Source organism: Nannospalax galili, unplaced genomic scaffold, assembly GCF_000622305.1.
Source record: "Nannospalax galili isolate Female #2095 unplaced genomic scaffold, S.galili_v1.0 scaffold86, whole genome shotgun sequence".
In the NCBI taxonomy this organism is placed as follows: domain Eukaryota; kingdom Metazoa; phylum Chordata; class Mammalia; order Rodentia; family Spalacidae; genus Nannospalax; species Nannospalax galili.
In genome coordinates, this window is record NW_008354174.1 from 624,113 (window position 1) to 645,390 (window position 21,278).

General features: G+C 36.6%; 1 protein-coding gene across 5 annotated transcripts in view; it reads right to left on the reverse strand.

The window, feature by feature from the left end:
• Positions 1 to 21,278, reverse strand: part of Kiaa2026 (KIAA2026 ortholog) — a 92,041-nt gene that overhangs the window by 43,578 nt on the left and 27,185 nt on the right. For 3 of the 5 annotated variants that reach the window (XM_008851194.3, XM_008851196.3, XM_008851193.3), the window contains exons 2-3: positions 14,537 to 14,737; positions 324 to 1,741 (exon numbers count right to left, since the gene is read on the reverse strand). In XM_008851194.3, the coding sequence (XP_008849416.1) occupies positions 324 to 1,741; positions 14,537 to 14,737 (1,619 nt within the window). Of the gene's footprint in view, positions 1 to 323; positions 1,742 to 14,536; positions 14,738 to 19,103; positions 19,201 to 21,278 lie in introns of all 5 variants that reach the window. The other 2 variants (XM_008851197.3, XM_008851195.3) reach the window with 2 other exon arrangements.

A 21,278-nucleotide genomic window follows, 5' to 3' on the forward strand; every position in this document is an offset into this window, starting at 1 on the left:
ACCTCTTTCAAAAAAAAAAAAAAAAAAAAAAAAAAAAAAAAAAAGAAGAAGCATTATTTACAGAGAAAAATATAAAAATAGAATGTCCAAGTATGTTCAACTAAGGGTTGAAAGCAAATGTTACTGTACCAGCTTTTTGTTGTTAGTAGTATATATGAATAGCTCTCCTACTCTGGGTTTTTTAATCACATAAAATAAAACGACCTCACACACATATAAGTACACATATGCATTTCTTCTCAATCAGAGCTTCCATGATGCATAACTGACAGAAAATTTGAATTACATGTAAATCTAAGCCTTGCCCACGTATGTTAGCTTACCAGATTTGTGCTTCTTGTGTTTTGCTTTCTTTTTGATGATCAGTAACTTATTCTGGACCTCGGGTTTGTAAGATTTGAATGCAAGAGAATGAAGACTTTCACGCTTTCTTTGTAAATTTTCATTCAAAACATCTTTCAATTTCTTTTTTTTCTTTTTCTTCTTTTTTGCCCTCATTTTAGTTAGTTTGAGTTTTTTGTGACTCTGCAGTGAATGCTCTAGTAATATATCCCTTACAACCTTGTGGCAGTTAATGTCTGGATGATCAATGTGACTTCCATTTATGTGAATTTGGCAAGATTTTAGAGCATTTTCTTTTAATGGATTAGATTCAGTCTTTATTCTGGAAGCTTCACCATATTTTTCCTGATTTTCTATAAACCTTATTTCACCTGGACTCAGTGGCTCTCCAAAGTCAGTAACTTCCCCTGGACTTTTGGGTTTCTCCAAATTTTCTTTACAACATTCAGTTTTTTCAATTTCACAGGCCCTGTGAATTTTAATTTCACAGTTCGATTTTCCTTCCATTTGGACAGAGATGTCATGATTACCAAAGTTCATTTTAGCAGGGCAACAAGTTGGATCAAAATTCATTTCCTGCTCTTTCTTGAAGGCAGAGGGCAGGCCTTCTCTAGTACATTGATGTTCTCCATTACTTGTACTAACATAGTCACATTTGAATTTCTCCAGTTTAATCCGAGGTACTCTTCTTACTTTAATGGGTGGAATTGGAAATTCTGGGGCCTGAAAAGGTCTTTGTTTATAAATCCGTACATCTGCACCACAAAACTGTGGAAAATGTACATAAGCGTTCTCCAAATAATCATAACCAAGGATAACTTCCCTGCACTCATGAATAGGCTGCCCAAGTACAGCATCTTGAACTTCTTTTTGTGTTTCATACACAAAGTCACAAAGTCCTTTAAGTAACCATACTTTTTGGTAGAAAGGTAGCTCGTGAAAAGGTTTTTCTTCCAATGGATTAACTTCTCCAAGAACTTTAAAAAACTGAGGACATAACCCAAGTTTTTCAGCACAGTTATCAGGATTTTCAGTCTGTCCTACAGCAGTGTACCACTGCTGCACTTTCTGTCTGAGCACAGCTTCCCAAGTCCTGTAAGGCAAAGTAGGTCTTCGATGTAAGGTAGGTCTGCGATGGGGAGGGCTTAGTAGAGAAGTCATTATTTTAGACAGAAAAGCATTGCACTGAGGCATCAGAAGACAACGTTCTAATTCATAAAAGACTATTTCTGGCAAGTTTAGAATTTGCTGGGCTAAACAAAGGAAATGGCCAATTGCTGGAATTTCCCACATGTTCTCCATACAAGTTGGAGCTGCTTGAGCTAGAAGTTTTCTTTCCCACTCTTCCACTTCCTTTTGGCAAGCTTCTTCTGCTTCTTTTCTTTCCTGCTCCCGAAGCCTAAACAAAATTTAAATTACACTTCTATTACTTAGAGAGTAGCATAAAACATTGAATTTTAAAGTTATATTTATCTTCAGTCTTTAAGACAATTGATTCTTCTAGTTTTCCATAGCAGTACAAAGTGTCCCATTTAAAGTATGTTATTTGTTACTCCCCCCAAGATGAGGAAATACACATACTTCTTTCACCCCCGGACTGATGAAGGACTACCACTAACACTATTGTCTTCCTAATAAAATAATGGTAAAGCATATCTACTTTATCTAAAACAACAAAATGAGATTTGATTATAGTTATTTTTACACTGTAACTTCATATAAGAACTATAAAAATGTTTACATTTCTAATCACATTATTTCATTTCTAGAAAACTACAGTAATGGGGCTGTGGTTGTAGGCCAGATAATAAGAGTATCTAACTAGCAAGCATGTAGAAAGCCTGGGTTCAAGGCCCAGCACAGAGTGTGGTAGTGCTAAAGGCCTTTGACTATACTGTGAACTAAAGGTCTGCCTGGAATATATATGATAAATACTGCTTTAAAAAAAGAGAGAGACAACACAGTTGGTCCAGATAAACCAATTTATTTTTACTCTTAAGGTCGTTTGAGGATCTGTTCCTCAGGGGTCACATGGGCTTGGGAGGAGCCCCTGGCTCCTTTCTTTTACCAGTTCCGCCTGTGTGAAGATAAGTCAAAGGTCCTGCTCAACCATGGTTGGCTTTGCTTGGAAGCATGGAGGAAATGAATCCTCTATGTTGACCCTCCTCTATGTAAACTGGACACTGGTTCAAGTCCATTCGGTGGGGTCTCCTCGGCCTTCTAGATCAAGAGGAAAGGTGACCCACCACCATTATAGGACATTTTGAAAGATACTCATAGTCCCCTGTTACTAGTTGACCTAGGAGGACGAGGAGCAAAAAGTGTCCTTTATGTCCCTCTGACCAAATTATTATAGGCTTCAAAGTATGTCTGTCAAACACCCAAGAAGGTTAGTTCCACCAGTCTGGTATTTTTAATTACTGTGTGTCATGTAGATAAATCTTGGGCAAAGACCAGCTGTTCTCAGATAAATCTTACCTAGACATATATTTCTTGATCTGCTATGTATAATTTGTCAGTAGGTTGTAGGAGTAATATGGTTCCATGAGGAACAGCTGACCCTCCTAAAACAAAGACCTCTAGATAGGCTGACTAGATTGACCAGATGGACAAGTAGCGTGGAATGGCTGGGGTGCTGACAACACAGCAGACAGTAGCAGGGATATCAGAGTATAAGGGCTCTAGTGTGGGGAGGGAGGCTATGGGAGGGTGCTATTTGGGAAGTGGGTGTAAAAATAAATTTAAAAAAATTAAAAAAAAGAGAGAGAAAGTTATAGAAAGAAGACAATTAGAAAAATTTCTTTAACTTAAAAAATATTTATTAGTGTGAGTGCTATCATGCCTGCACATACATAAGGGCACCCTGTCGTGTGATGCCCCCAGAGGTAAGAAGGTGGCACTGGATCCCTTGGAACTGGAGTTAGAGATGGTCGTTAGCTGCCATGTAGGTACTGGGATTCAACCCAGGTATTCTGCAAGAGCATTCTGTGCTCTTAACCACTGACCATCTCTGTAGCCCCAGAAAGATAATTTAGTAGAAACAAAAAGTTATGTACTTTTCAGTGGCAAATGGAGCTTTATCTAAGAAATACAGAACAGTAAATAAACTGTAGGGTTTGGGGAGATGGTTCAGTTAGTAAAGTGCTACTGTACAAGCACAGGATCTGAGTTTGGATCCCTAGTATCCATGTAAAAGCTGGGCACAGCGGTGTGCTGCTGTAACCCCAGCACTAGGGGGTGGGTTTGCACAGTGGTAGAGACAGGTGTATTTCAGAAGCTCATTTACCAGCCATTTGGTGAGCTACAGATTCAGTGAGAGAAACGCTGTCTCAAAAATAAGGTGGAGCATGATAGAGGAAGACATCTGATGTTGAACTGTGGCATACATACACACACACAAACACATGCATGCATGCATTTGTACATACCCACAGACACATGTACACATACCACACATACATAAAAAGGAGAAATTATTATTAGTTATGATGTAAAATGAACTGAGGTGCCACCATGGATGAATGGATAAGGAAAATGTCACACACACACACACACACACACACACACACACACACACACGAGAATATTACTCAGCCATAAAAAAATGAATTTCTATTATTAGCAATATGGATGGAATTAGGGGTCATTATGGTAAATGAAATAAATCATATACAGAAAAAGGTCACAAGATGTCACTTGCAGAAAACTAAAAAAGTCAATGTTAAAGAAAAAACAATTGAAACAGTATCACTAGACACCAGAAAAGGGGAGGAGGGGGGACAGGAAATGGGGGAAATGAAAAGAAGTTAGAAAATGCTACCAAACACAGAAACAACTAGTTCCATATTTCTATAACTGTGATCTGTTTAGGCAAATACACAGTAAGAATACTCATTGGCAAAATCAGTTTGTTCTTTTATAGAGTAAGCCTATTTTATGGTTTTGGCAGTGATTACACTATATCTTGCTGTTAAATATGAAAATTAAGGGGCTAGAGAGATGGCTCAGCAGTTAAGAGTACTGGGTCTTGCAAAAGACCCAGGTTCAAATCCCAGCACTCAATAGTGGCTAACAATTGTCGATAACTCCAGTTCCAAAGGATTTGATGCCACTGTCTGTCCTCTGTGGGCACTGCACAATAGAAGTGCACTTGCATACATGTACACAATACATGCTTATTGCACATAAGGCAAAAATAATTTTTAAAAAATTAAAAAAAACAAACCCAAAATTTAACTTTTATTATCAGTGTAAATAGTTGCAATAGAACTAAATCTTTATTTCCCATATATGGATGTCACGATGTAGTGCCACACTGAAAAAGCCAACAAACAGCAATGTAAGAATTTATTTGGAAATGTGGAAATAATTATAACAGCTAAGAGTTAACGTGGATGATTCTGAATCAAGGACTTGAAGGTAAGTTAGAATGAGATTGTACTCTTTTATTAGAGTACTACAGGAATTTTAAGTTGTATAGTCTATAAATTTAAAAAAATCTTAAATCAAGAATCTAAAACCTAAAGATTAGTCAGGTTATTTGTCGATTCTGTTTATTTAACCAGAAATTAAAGATTCTATATATTTTACCACAAAATAAAGTTTCTTTAGATTATAAACTGTTTCAGAGTAAAATTTCTTCTTCAAAATTCTGCTGTTAGCTATACACAGAGTTTTTGAGCAATTTCTCATATAATTTAATTATGACCTTAAATTTTGTTGTAAAATCCTGTATCAGTTAGCATATCAACCACCCAAAGATGATTTTATTTACTATGCTTGTCGCTGATTTCTGATCAGTAACAACTATGAACTCACTGTAAATCACTCATTGATTTAAAAAAAAAAATCTCGTAACAAGCAACAATGCCAGACAGGCGATACCTTCTTTTGAGTTGTTGGCCAGGGTGGCCAAAGGGATTCCCAGAGAGTAGCCCAGCATAGAACTGGGAAAATGAACAGCAGACCCCGATCTTATCCAAAGAAATATTGACAACTGATTACTGCTAGATGAGGAACAGCTGACCTTCCTAAAACAAAGACCTCTAGATAGGCTGACTAGATTCACCAGAAGGGCAAGTAGTGGGGAATGGTTGGGGGTGCCGACAACACAGTAGACAGTGGCAGGGATATCAGGGTATAATGACTCTAGTGGGGGAGGGAGGATATGGGAGGGTGCCATCTGGGAAGTGGGTGTAAAAATTTAAAAAAAAATCTCATAGATGTTACACCTAGAAATCATCTCTTTTTGACTGTACATACAAGCAAAATATAATGGCACTTTATATTTCATAGGTTTCTGTTTTTTTAATATATTTTATTATTTTTATTTTATGTGTATGAGTGTATTGCCTGCATGTATACAAGTGTACCTGTGTCGTGCAATGCCCATAGAGGTCACAAGAGGGTGTCGGATCTCCTGGAACTAGAGTAATAGACAGTTGTTAGCCATCATGTGGGTGACGGTAATTGAACACAGGTCCTCTGCAAGAGCATCCAGTGCTCTTAACTGCTGAGTCACCTCTTCAGCCCTGGGTTTCTGCTTTTAAAATCAAAACGTAGGTGCCTCTGAGGTGGCTCAGTGGGTAAAGCTGTCCTCTGACTCACATGCACTGTGGGATGCACACCCATATAAACACCTCAAACAGAATTTAAGTTGAAATTAAAAAAAAAAATTATAACATCTTGTTTTTCCTAAAGAGAACGAGTTTACAGTACAGGTTGAATATCTCTATCTAAAATGCTAAGGACAAAAAGTGTTTTTGGATTTTCTAATATTTGCCTACAATTCACTATATATCTAGGGCTGTCCTTGAACTTGCTGCAACTTTCTTGCCTCGGTCTCCTGAGTGCTGGAATTACAAGTTTGCACCTTCACTCCAGGCTTACAATAGCCCCATGGAGATAGTAATGTGTAGTCTTTCTCCTGATTCTAAACAGTGTAGTGAATTGGGAATGAAAGATCCTTAAACTGTGGAGCTCTAGGGGCAATATTTGCAAATTTTTAATATCTTTAACACTTCAAACACAATTTAAAGTACTACATTCAGGGAAATGAAAATTAAAACTATTTGAGAATTAATCTTTCCCAGTCAGAATGACTAAGATAAAACAAATGACAGCAAATGCTGGCATGGATGTGAGGAAAGGAGAAAACTTATTCACTGCTGGTGGGAATGTAAATCGGTGTGGCTACTATAGAAATCAGTGAAGTTTCCCAAAGAGCTAGAAATAGAACTACTGTATGATCCAGCTATACCACTCCTAGGCACATTCTCAAAAGAATACGTGCCACGTTCTACTATAGAGATACTTGCTCATCTATGCTGTTGCTCTGTTCACAATAGCTAGGAAATGGAAAACAGCAGAGAGGTCCATCAACTGATGAATGGATAAAGAAAAGGTGATATATATACACAATGGATTATTAGCTGTAAAGAAAAACGAAATCTGTAGATAAATGGAACTGAGAATTTTCATTCTGAGGTAACCCAGACCCAGAAAGACAAATGTCACATGTTCTCTCTCAGTATGTGACTGCTAACTTTGAATCTTTAGATATATGTGTTTAAATTGGAGTACCCATAGAAAACTAGTAAGAGGCTATGTAGATGGAGGATATTTTCAAGGAAGGGGGATAAAATGAAGGTGGTATGAAGTGAGGAAAGGGTCAACACAGAGGAATCACTTCCTTCATGATTCCAAGCAAAGCCAACCACAGTTGAGCAGGACCTTTGACTTATCTTCATATAGGTGGAACTGGTAAAAGAAAGGAGCCAGGGGCTCCTCCCAAGCCCATGTGACCCCTGAGGAACAGATCCTCAAATGACCTTAGGAGTAAAAATAAATTGGTTTATCCGTACCAACTGTATGGCCTTAAACGCCCAAAAGGAAAGTATAACCAAAGATTAAATGGGCCAACATAACTTCATGAGAGTCCATATGTATAGCTAAAGGCTACATAACAAGCAACAATGCCAGACAAGCGATACCTTCTTTTGAGTTGTTGGCCAGGGTGGCCAAAGGGATTCCCAGATAGTAACCCAGCACAGAACTGGGAAAATGAACAGCAGACCCCAATCTTACCCAAAGGAATACAGACAACTGATTACCGCTAGATGAGGAACAGCTGACCTTCCTAAAACAAAGACCTCTAGATAGGCTGACCAGATTCACCAGAAGGGCAAGCAGTGGGGAATGGCTGGGGGTGCCGACAACACAGCAGACAGTAGCAGGGATATCAGAGTATAAGGGCTCTAGTGGGGGGAGGGAGGCTATGGGAGGGTGCTACCTGGGAAGTGGGTGTATAAATAAAGAAAAAAAAAAAGAAAAAAATGTTTTTCAAAGCATAAAAATTTGCTCCTTAATAATTAGTAGATGTGAAAAACATTACCATTGACATCTACCTGATGACTTTATATCCATGCTCAGATGCCAAGGAGCTCAGAAAGTAACAGACTGTGACTAGTAATAATCAGATAGAGATTAGAAACGCATACACATCTTAGTGTCAATTGTATTAAAAATGAGTTTTTCTGCATGAAACTGTATTTTAATAATGAAATGGAGATCTTTTTTAAAGTTTAAAACCCCACTTAATTGTATGTCTTATAGGGTTTAGACAGAGTACAATATTGTATAACTGTATTAATTCAACTATATACCTAAAAATTTACAGCCAATTTTGAAAGAGATGCATCTTAGCTCTGGAAATTGTTATTGAATATGTCAATGCTGTTGTAATGAAATGCTTCTTTTAATTATATGATTATTAAATAAATAATTTAAAAAGATGCAGCCAGGTGTGGTGGCAGCACTTGGGAGGCAGAGGCAGGCAGATCTCTGTGAGTTCAAAGCCAGCTCGGGCTACAGGGAGACCCTGTCTCAAAAAGACTGCACCCCTGCCAAAATACAGAGTAGCCACAATTGCCAAATCTCTGTTATTTGTTGTTATATTAGAGAATAAGAAAATAAATCAATTATAAAGTCATAGTTTTTATTTTATTTTATGTGTGAGTGTATTGTCTGCATGTATGTATGTACACCCATGTCATGCAATGCCAATGGAGGTCAGAAGAGGGTATCAGATACCCTGGAACTGGAGTTATAGATGGTTGTTAGCGTCTTGTGGGTGCTGGGAACCCAACCCGGGTCTTCTGAAAGAGCAGTGCTTTTAACTGCTGAGCCATCTCTCCAGTTCTGAAAAAGAAAGTATTCATTTATTTATTTTGTGTGTGTTTTGCCTGCATGTATGTTAAGTGCACTATGTGTGCAGTGCCTGTGGAGGCCAGAAGAGGCATTGGATCCCCTGGAAAAGGAGTTACATTACAGATGGTTATTAGTTACCATGTGGGTGCTAGGAACCAAATCTGGGTCCTCTCCAAGAGCAGTGCTTTTAAGCAGTAAGCTATCTCTCCAGCCCCTTAATTTTCTAAGTCTTTGATTTATGGTGTTGCTGTTTTCTAAATCAAAAGGCCCTCTCTGCACCACTTAGCCTCAAGACTCTTTGCTGTCCTACTAGCATTTTCCAGCAGATAACTAACAATAAACAATAGTCTGTTAAACAAGGAAAATAAATATTGAATAAGAATTTAACAGACTTTCAATGCTCATCTCCTCTACATACGTTTACAATGTTGTCTAAACACATAGAAATGGAGAAGGCCAAGATTTAAATTTTTTTCAATCTTATTTACAAACCATTCTTTTTTTCTTTAGTTTAGATGTATGAATGTTATGCCTGCATGTATGTAAGTGCACCCGTGTCATGCAGTGCCCATGAAGGTCAGAAGAGGGCATTGGATCCCCTGGAATTGGAGTTATGGAGGGTTGTTTAACTGCCATGTGGGTGCTAGGATTCAAACCCAGGTTCTGTGCAAGAGCTGCCAGTACTCTTAACCACTGAGCCATCCCTCCAGCCCTCAAACCATTATTTTTAACAGCATATACTGAAAATAAATACCTGCTTAATGTATACCATGAAGATACAGAATAGGAAGGTCCCTTCCTTTAATGGAATAGATCATAAATTGGAGACCAAACTATTGGGCTTTAAAAAAGCTTTTTAAAAATTAGCTTATGGGTTTGTGTGCCCACATAACAGCAATAAATTATGAAATGCCCCAACAAAAAGTTAAAATATTAGCATACTAAAATCTATATGAAGACTGCTCAGTTTACTACTACCTTAATCTTAAATTTTGTTTTCCTTTTTTTTTGCTCTTTGGTCTTTTTGAGACAGGGTCTCCCTGAAGTCCCAGCTGGTCTCGAACTCTCTTTGTAGACCACTAGGCAGGAACTAATCTCACAGAGATCTGCTTGCCTCTGTCTCCCAAATGCTGGGATTAAAGGTGTACACCACCTTGCCTGGCTCTTTTTTCATTTTTGAGACAGTGTCTTTCTATGTAGATCAAGCTGGCCTTGAACTTGCAATTCTGCTTCTGACACCCAAGTGCTGAGATTACAGGTATGTCCCACCATGTCTGGCTTAATCTTAAGTTTCTGATATTACAGGTGTTCTTACCTTTAATCTACTTAACAAAATGGAATTTTCTCACTTCTTATTCCAGAGGCTTTAGTGAAAAAACTACACACAGAGTTTAAGTACAGCATAGTAATCATTTGCTCTTAAGAATTGACAGATTGGGGGCTGGAGAGATGATTCAATGGTTAAGAGCACTGGCTACAGAGGACCCGGGTTCAGTTCCTAGCACCCACCTGGCGGCTAACAACCATTTTAACTCCAGTTCCAGAGGATATAATACCCTCTTCTGAATTCCATGGGCATTGCAAGACACAGATGCACTTGCACATATGCAGGCAATACACTCATATATATATAATAAAAATACTTTTTACTATACTATAAGACACATAAATATCCCACTATCATTTTATATATATTTATGTGAACTCTAAATCTGAATGCAAGTAAAGTCTATGATACTCTTTTGGCACTGAACATAGGGAAGGATGGTCAAAGTCAAAAAAATGAAGTAGAAAATGATAAAAGCGAAGTAAGAGAAACAGGGAGAGGCCAAAGGGTGAAAGTAGGGCCTTACACATTACATTAAAGCATTTAAAGATTCTGTGTATGCTTGCTTTGTTGAGGGAGGTGGTAGATAATGGAATACACAAGTAGTACAATCACATTTGTATCTGGAAAAAAGTTTACTCTAGGTTCCTCTGCACCTTTCTTAAGATAGGGTATCATTTAGCCCAGGCTGGCCTCAAACTTGCTATGTAGTAGAGAATGACCCTGAACTCCCAATGCTCCTGCCTCTATCTCCTCAGTGCTAGGATTACAGACATGCACTACCATGCTTAGTGGTGCTGGGGATCAAACCCAGGACTTCCTTCATTGTTAGGCAAGCATTGTACCAACTGAGTTACATCCCCAGCCTTCATTCAAGTTTTAATGTGAAAAACAGATTGGAGTGAGGTGAGTATGGATACTGTTAAATCAATTAAAAGACAATCAAAATAGTTTAAGTGAGGGATAAAAGAACTGGATGGAGGCAGAGAAGACAGAAGTGTGCCATATGCAAGAGACATTTAGGAAATAAACTCAGAATTTGGTGGTGAATTTGACATGTATGCATATAAAAATGAGAAATATTTCAAGGACAAATATCAGATTTCTAACTTGCATGAGTCAACAGATGGTAGTGCCATTCACCAGAAGAAGCCCTATAGTACTTAAAAGGGAAGCTCTTGCATTCATCTTATTTTACATGTGATCAGTTTGATGATACTGAACCAAATATCTTTTGTTTACCTTCACATCTACTCTACCCTTCACTGTACAGATTATCTGTATCAACAAGCAAACTTATCCTCTAGCTTCCCTTGAATTCAGTCAATGGAGGTGACCTCTGGGAGTTGATCAGAGGGAAGGGAGAAGAGAATATTTATTCCTTTGACTTTCTCCCTAGCTTGAGTTGAATCCTTCAATGGGAGGTATCATTCTTTTAAAACAATCATTTTATACTCCCTCCAGGGTACCAGAAACTACTCCCGCTACTTGCACTGCTTATAGGCTTACTTCTTAAGGTTCTGCTAATTCCAACCTCTTTGGAAATAAACTTTCCATAAATTATTCTAATCTAAATGTGCCATGGGATTCCTGACAGATGAGAGACAGTGATGCTGATACTGACAGATCATCTAAAGAAAGCATGAAGAAGGCACTTATATCTGAAACTTAAAAGGAGAAACTTGTACAAAAGACTTAACTATGATTCTTCTGCACATAAATATGGATAGGATTATTTACAAATGAAGTGTAGCCTGAGAAAAGGAGAGGCCCTCGCACAAAAACTTGAGACACAGCAACACCTAGACAGTTAAGAACCAAAGAGAATTAAAATGCAATGATGGCATCTATCATTGATTGAAGTTAAGAAAAAAAGAATTTCAAAGATCCATGTTTTGTCAAGAAGGAATATAGACACATTTACTCTTTAATCAAAGGATTCATAGTAAAGACATTTATATTGTTAAAATTTATTAAATATTTTGTAATATTTAAAAGTTTTAGGCCACATCATTTGACAATATACCATAAAACATTAATACCTGCTATGACCATATGAAATAAAAAGCAGAATGAAGACACATGAATATACAAACATACTTGTATCTATTTGGACTATAAATAGTTTTTCCCTTGTCTCATACTATACACACAAAAATTAACTTCAAATAGGTAATGAATATAGCCATAAAAACTGAAACTTAGAAATTTGAGGAAAAAAATTTCATAACCCCAATTAAGTTAGTTTCTTACATAAAGCAGAAGATATTTTTCCTCTTCTTTTAAATTTATTTTTATTTTAGGTGTATGAGTGCTCTGCCTGCATGTATTAAGTGCACCACATGTGTACAATGCCTGTGGAGGCCAGAAGAGGAAGTTAGATCCCCTGGAACTGAGTTTTAGAAAGTTGTTGGCTACCATGCGGGTGCTGGGAACTGAACCTAGGTCCTCTGCACGAGCAGCCAGAGCTCTTAATCACTGAGCCTATCTCCAGCCCCCAAAGCAGAAAATATTTTGTAAAAATTGATAAACTGAACTTCAAAGGCAAAAACTTTTCCTTTTAGAGAAACACTAAAAGCATAAAGGCAAGAAGGGGCCTGGAAGAAGCATTTAGAAGGCATACTTACCTGAAAAAGGACTTGTATCTAGAATGTATAAAGAATTCTAACAACTAAATAAAGCATATGGGAACCGAGTATGGTGGTGCATGTCTGTAATCCTAGCACTCAGGAGGCTGAGGAAGGAGGATTGCTTTGAATTTGAGGACAGTCTGGAATACATATACATAGCAAGACAGACAGACAGACAGACGGGAGGGAGGGAGAGAGAGAGAGAACGAGAGTGTGTGCACGCCAGGGCTCAAGTACTGATCTCACCACTCAAACACTATGACTTTGGGAAAACTGCTTTATCTCTCTGTGACTCAGACTATAAGTCAAAGAAATGTATCCAGAGCTAAATCTGATAAAAAATCATGCTGAATAAATACCACTTTAAAATTAAATATTTTTTCTTCTTTTCTTCTACTACTACTACTATTAGTATTATTTTGTGCTGCTCCTCGACCCCATGTGTGTGTGTGTGACAAAGTCACTATGTAGCCCTCATTGGCTTGAAACTTACTATGTAGGCCATGCTAGCCTTGAACTCACAGAGATCTGCCTGCCACTGCCTTCCAAGTACTGGGCGTAAACGTGTGCGCCACTATGCCAGCTGTGCTCCACTTTGGACTCTTCCCTTCTTCTACCTATATTAAGGAAGATACCAAGTCCTAGTACCTCTTCCTCAAACAATCTGATTTCTCTCTAACTAGTAATGCAGTAGTAATGGAGGTGTCTTCTTATAGCCTTCTAGTTCCTCCCATTCCAGTCTATTGTGTACTATTGTCAGGTTAATTTTAATCCTTTCTATTAGCTCTCCTTTCCTATAGCAGGAGAACTTCCTGGGGCTCTAAACAAAGAAAAAAATGTGTTTCACAGTGGCTTCTAATCACTGCTATAAAAAGTATGACTATACAAAATGCCATGGCTGAGTTTTAGTCCTATAGATATCAAAGCAACTACATTACTATAAGAACAACAAAATATTTTAAGTTGTCAAAAATGTAAGAAGCATAAGTTGACTAGAATGAGCAAATTCTTATATCAACAATCATTCCTGACATAGTTTGATATTTGATTTGGTATAAAATCACCAGCCAATAGTAGAAATTTGAATCTCACTTCCATCTCAGAGCACTAATTCCTTTTTGTTCCAAATAAATGTTAAATAAAGTCATCACTCTATGCTCCCAGGCACAAGAAGACACTGCTAAATGAATACAAGACTCTTTCCTGTTAAGTCCAAAATAAGCAGTTATCCAGGAAGTTAATTTCAACAGAGTAACTGGCAGGGTGAATACAGGGGAATTTATGTCATTCTTGAACTGTATAATTTCTGAAGTTAGTCCTAATTTTAAAGTGTGTAATTCTAAGCCGGGCATGGTGGCGCTTGCCTTTAATCCTAGCACTTGGGAGGCAGAGGCCGATCTTTTGTGAGTTAGAGTAGAGGCCAGCTTCGACTACATAGCGAGTTCCAGGCCAGCTGGGGCTACTGGGAGACCCTGTCTCAAAAAGACAAAACAAAAAAAGTATGTAACTTTATTCTAAAGTTACAAGTTTGTATAAAACTGATACAATTTAAAACTTCCTTGAGAATATTTCTAGAAATCTAAAAAGAATTCCAAAATCTTTTATAAAAATTATTTTTAACACTGTCAAGGTAATTTGTTTTAATTTTTTTTTTTTTTTTTTTTTTTTTTTTTTTGGTCTTTTTGAGACAGGGTCTCCCTGTAGCCCCAGCTGTCCTGGAACTCACTATGTAGACCAGGCTGGCCTTGAACTCACAGAGATCCACCTGCCTCTGCCTCCCAAGTGCTGGGATTAAAGGCATGCGCCACCATGCCTGGCCTAATTTGTTTTAAATTTTAAAATTAACTTTAAAACAAATTCCACTGTGATTCATTAATAATTCATAATCTGGTGACAACATATTTTAGAATACTACTAAAATGGGACTAAAATTTTGACTTTGGCATATAAATGTAGCTACTCTGAAAATTTAATGCCTACAAATCTGAACATCATGAAACTTAATTTCTTTTAACATTTTAACATTTACCTTTTTTCTTCTTTTGCTCTCAGCTGTTCTTCCTGTCTCAAAACTTGAACCATTATAGATTCAAAAACTCCACTTGTCAAGCCTGCCAAACTTCGAGGTGTTGACCGACGCCTTGTGGAAGCACATGCAGTTCCCTTCTCTTCCTCCAATCCATAATAGCCTCTAGATGTAACTGCTATCGTGGTCTTTTCTCTCAAGTGCCTTGGAGAAGAATAAGTCAATTGACAAGGTCAAATCTTCTGGATAAGCAACATGACCCTTCACCAGTAACTTAAGAAGAATCCCCTTTGCTGACTATATACTAAATGTTTTAAGTTTTCTTCTTTGCCATGTTTCAGAGTTTTATCTTCCCTATACTATTTACTTTTTTTTTTTTTAATCACAAAATCAGGCCGAGGGACAGCCCCTCCTCTACATTTAAAAAATACAAGCCTGAAACATTAAAACTAAGGACCAACACACTCTAATAGAAAACACTTTTTGTTTACAATATATTTCAAACTATTGATGTATGAAAAGTGTAGAACAGTTGGGAAAGTATATTTGTAACATACAAACACTCTGTGGAAATTATAAATAAATTCAGCATTACAATATATAGCAATTATATGTTGACTATATGGGTTGAGAGTATGGAATTGAAGTTCTAAGGAAAACAGCTGTGTGGCATAACACATCTTGATTAATGGACACATCTGAGTTCATTTTAATGTGCTCTTACTGGGTGATCTAACTAGCTCTGTAACTTTACTCTTTTAAATCAATACTAATGGGAGACAGTATCAAAAACATGAATGAGCTGGGCGGGGTGGCACATACATTTAATCTCAGGACCTCAGAGGCCCTAGGAGTAGGTGAATCTCTGAGTTCCAGGCCAGCTGGGGTTACAGGGAGACCTTGTTGCAAAAATTTATATATATAGCAGGGCGTGGTGGCACACGCCTTTAATACCAGCACTTGGGAGGCACAGGCAGGTAGATCTCTGTTGAGTTTGAGGCCAACTTGTTCTACATAGCAAGTACCAGGCCAGCTGGGCTACAGAGAGACCCTATCTCAAAAAGACTTAAAAAAAAAAAAAAGCACACACACACACACGAATGAACAATGTAATGAAATCTACCCTTTTTCTAAACTGCAAAAAGAACCTAGGGCTCTAGAATTCCTCTTCAATCTCAACACGTGTCTCCTTATGATATTTTTATTAATATACTGAGACACTAGTCTAATACTTAAAAATGATTAAAAACTACCTCAGAGTTTGCTTAATTGTTCATAAGTCATCTTAATGAATTTGAAATTACATCATAAAATCATTTATACTAGGGCTAAGAAGTAGCTCTGTGGTAGAGCACTTGCTTATTAGCAAACACAGGACCCTAGGTATGATATTCAGCACTGTCAAACAAAGAAAATAAACTAACACTGGAAAAAGAAACATTACATTAGCCTTGCAAAGTTTTAAAGGCTAGTCCAATTACTGATTTCTAAGTCTGTATCTATTAAATGAACGGTAACTGTGAAAAACTTACAGGAAAATACCTGCTTTTCTACATTTTAAAATACGCCAATGGGGCTGGAGAGATGGCTCAGTGGTTAAAAGCACTGGCTGCTCTTGCAGAGGACTCAGATTTGGGTCCCAGGACCCACATGTCACCTAATAACTGTCTGTAACTCCAGTTCCAGAGGATCCTCTGTGGGTACTGCATGGCACAGGTACACTCATAAACATGCAGGTAAAACACTCATACACATAAAATAAAAATTAAAAAATTTTAAAAATAGAACTGTCCTCTCCTACCTCAAAAATTGTTTTTACAATTATGTATTATGTACATGTACACACACATGCATGCAGGGGAAGGGGGGGGTGTCATGTGTGAAGGTCAGAGGACAACTTCCCAAAGTTGGCTCTCTCTTTACACCATGTGGGTTCCAGGGATCGAATTCAGGTTGTCGAACTTGGTGACAAGCATCTTTACCTGCTGAGTCATCTCACCGGACCAGATTACATGAATGAATGTACCATGGAACATAATCTACTCATTAAAAAGCATCAGATATATGTCTATGTACTCTCTGCAAAAAGTCATTATACCTCTAAATGTAAAAGTTTTTGAACAAAATATATTTTAACCTAAGAGGATCACAAATATAAACAGCAACTAAAAGTGTGTGTACTTGTGTACACAGTGGTCCAAACTCTTACCTACACTACTGCAACTGCATCATGACAGGTCTCCTTCCTTTTACTCTTCTCTCCCTATTAATATTGCAGTCCATGTAATACTTTCAAAAAATTCCTTAGAGTATGCTATTACCTTTGGACTTATCTGCTCCAAAATCTTCCAGTTATACTTGAACACATGCAAAGTTCTTACAACCTGTAAGACCTACTACAGTATGGCCTTCATCTCCTCTAAACCTCATTTTCTGCCTTTCTAAAGAAGCCTTGGCTCTTTGCATTCAAGCTGAAGTTTCCTTTCTATTCACAAGTCACACCAACAGACCTACTTCCCTGACACTGCTGCAGTCCATTCTTCCCCTGTAAGACACTCTTCTCCTGTAAGACACTCTTCCTCGGAGAATGAGGTCTAACACTTTATCCAGGTTTTAAATGCCCCCAAATCTGACGTTCTCTTATCATGATAATAAAAGCTCCCCTATCACTTTACACTCTTATATGTGTTTGTTTTTATGTTACTTATCACATTGTGTTAATTAGCTATTTATTTGATAGTTATCTATCTCCAACCAGAATAAAAGGTCTAGAAACATAAGAGACTTTTTCCCCTTATGATCCATACTTTCAGACCTCCAAACTGTAGCATGTGTGTGTGTGTGTGTGTGTGTGTGTGTGTGTGTGTGTGTGTGTTATTTGGAAGGATACAAGTCAAACACTTCTCATTTTCAATTTACATACATATTTAAAGTTTTAAAATTCCATCTACATATTCTTCCACAGCAAAAGAATACTGATTAAACATTTGTTACCAGCTACTTGATTTTTATTCCTGAGAACAATAAATGCAATAAAGATTTAAAAAATAAATTTTACCTCACCTCCAAACAGAAATTATCAAATAATCAATGACTACATAAATACACTAAAATAATTCTTCCCTTCTAAAACTCAAGCTCTTTTCTTCCTATGAGGAAAATTATTTTATGAAATCAATATGATATAGCTTGAAAATAATTATAATTGCCAACCATATGCAAAACCTTAGCAATAATTATAATTGACTGAGTTTATTTTTTTTACTTTATTTTAAAAAGCATAAAACATAGGGCTGGGAGTGGTGGCATACTCCTTTAATGCCAGCACTTGCAAGGCAGAGGCAGGTGTATCTCTGTGAATTCAAGGCCAGACTGGTTTACATAGCTAGTTCTAGGCCAGCTGGGGCTACAGGGAGACCCTAACTCAAAAAGATTGAAACAAACAAACAAACAAAAAACATAAAACATGTAAATACATTCTAAATTTCAGAATTCAGAGACTCCTCAATTCTACCTAAAATTATTGAAGCAAGCATTAACAAGAAGCAAATTGGCATTAGGTAACTGATACTTAAAATTAACATAAAGTAATTGACAAAGAATATACTTGCATTTATTTATAATTAACACAAAGAGATACTGTCACCTATTAAAAACAGATGCTTGAATCTTAATGTCAATTGCATTAAAAATGAATTGTTCTGTATAAAACTGTATTTTAATAATGAAATGGAGATCTTTTTTAAAGGTTAAAACCTCATTTAATGTTATGTTTTATAGGGTTTATACTGAGTACAATATTGTATAACTGTAATAATTCAACTGTAAACCTAAAAATTTACAGCCAATTTTGAAAGAGATGCACCTTACATCTGAAAATTGTGACTGAATATGTCAATGCTATTGTAATGAAATGCTTCTTCTAAGTATGTGGTTATTAAATAATTAAAAAATAATAAAAATTAAATCTTCAAAAAAAACCCAGATGTTTGAAGAGGTTTTAAGTATGTTTCTGTTGTGGTTATCAAAAGCAATGTAAACATGTCATTAATAGTAGTTGTATTTGTATGGAGGTACAGCTCAGTTGTAGAGAGCATGTTTAGTATGCACAGGCCCTAGGTTCAATCCCCAACACACACGCAAACATACCACAACTGACGTCTGCACAATTAAAAGCTGGAAATGAAATTATCTAATCTGTTTAACATTTTAAATGAAGAGTTTCACTTTGTTAACCCACTTGTTTTAAATTCTAAAATGCAACTATAACACTATAACCTCCAAGGTCCTAGCAAGAAAGGGATAACATATAAAAGGAGGTGATATTTAATAAAGGGACTTTTTATAAATGTGAAGGCAAGGCAAAGAGAAATTAGGAAGAGATGATGAAGTATTCCTGTATTAACCATAACACAGAGCCATGACCACTCTGAGCCTGAAAGCAAGAGAAGGGAATAGTTACTAGACCAAGACAGCTGTAACTGCAGAAGAGAATCATACAGTGACTGAGCACAGTTACTGGTGACCTGAAGGCCAAGAGAGAGGAAGATGTTAAAACAAATACTCCTACCTCTTGGTCCTCCTGCCAGTGCCTTCCATTGGCTGAACCCACTCAGAAGTCAGGGGACAAGGCAGACCAGTTGATGCAATCCTTAGAAATCGGCCTCCTGGGGCACAGAGCAGAGTATACAAGGGTGGAGAATGCACTTGGAGGAGTGAATGATGACCAACAGCATAGGATAACCTGAGTATTACTTTTCAAGAACTAAATAAAACTAGAAGACAGAAATTTTACTAGGACTTCAACCAAAACTTAAAGCACATTTGATAGATAAGCCAGGATGTAGTCATCGCAGCCTACAGTGCACTTCTTCCACCTAAATTTATGTATCTTTGAGCTCTGAGCTATACTAGTCATTAAAGTCAAGTATCCAAATAAACCTAACAAAAAAGTTTTTCAAAAATCTCTAGAGCCAAGTGTTAAACCAAACCTTTTAAAACTGGAGAAGAATCACAATGCTCTCATCAAAAATAACTTTTTTTTTTTTTTGCCAGACATGGTGGCACATACCTTTAATCCTAGCACTTGGGAAGGCAGAGGCAAGTAGATCTCTGGGAGACTGAGGCCAGCTTGTTCTACAAGGTGAGTTCTGGTCAGCCAGAACTACACAGTGAAATCCTATCCTAAAAACAAACAAAACAAAAATAAAAAAAAATAATTTTTTGTATTCTTAAAGTTGAAAGTGCAAATACTTACATGCAATATATAAATAAATATAAACACACTAGAGTATACATACTAAAAAAAAATTTTTTTTCTGTTTTGGAAATCAGATCATAAAGTTTGGAGACCTGAAAATGTCTTGGTGAAACCCAACATTTTGTACAAATAATATATGCTATTAATTTAAAAATACTTTACACAAACAGAAAGTTTGGAGACTATTGCTATCATCTGTAGCTATAAGCTCTTGATTTCCCAATTTCTTCAGAAATAATCATATCCACAAGAAAGCACTGCCATAAACTGTTAACTTATTTTCTCTACTTCCTCTTTTATCTCCCAGTTGTCATTCTTATTCCCCTTTGAAACTCTCTGTCCTCATTCAGACTTCTAGTTTCTTGTTTTCTTCTGTACTTTCCTTTAGCATAAAATCATATCCAAGACTCTGTTACAAAAAAAACCATTCCCCTTTAAAAGATTAAACCTGAACTGCTAGTCCACTTTACCTTCCATTCATAACTTGTACTTTAACTTGACAGAACGACAAGTTTTTAGGCAGGTTAGAAAAAGTGGAGAGGGAATATCAATTCATAGTTTAAATTCGCTCATTCAAATATTTAATGAATAGAGAATCATCAATGAGCATACTGATAGTTTGTACAGATGTAATTAGAAGTCTAATTATAAGATGACTGATATATACTCAGGTTGAAACAATGGTGACAGCACCAAGAAAAATCCGAAACTTGAAAGGAGTCTGAAAGTCAAAAAGAATAATAGAGATTTGGGTTAAAAATAGTTAACATTTTGAGGTAGCAGTTGTATAATCAACTAGCAAAGGTCTATGGGCAAAAATATGAAAATTTTTTAGAGGGAAGGCTTAAAACACTGACTTTGGGAATCTTAAGACAAAAAATGAGTGATATTGAGGCATAAATATAGAAATACACGTTCTAAAGGCACAATTTAGGGATTACCTAAAGGAAAAACTGAGCAAGAACATTGAAAAGATGAGTTAGGGAATCTTAGGAATGACTTAAGAAAGCTCAACAGACACATGAAGTTTAAGGGCTAAGTGATCTAAACTGTTTAATTTTCCAGACAGACTGAGAAAGGACAAAGTAAAACCCAAAGATTTAAAAAAAGATATTCATTCATTAGTAAAATTCATGAAGGCAACTTCAATAGGGACCAATTGCAATGACTCTATAAGTTAACAACAAAAACTTTTATGCCTTTGATTTCTGTAATGGAACCAAATAAATACACATAATGCCCAGAACTGAAGATTGCTGTAATTTTTAAAAAACTACACATTTTGCTTACAATAAATCTATTTCTTTTCTTTTTTTTTTTTTTGCATTATCCCAGATCAGATATTTTTATTTGCTTCAAAGATGAACAATAAAACAACTAGTAGGCTATGGAAAAGATCAGATAACAATAACACAATGTTAATATTCTGATTTTGATAATTTTACTATGGGAAGGAAAATATCTTCATTTTTAGGAAATACAAAT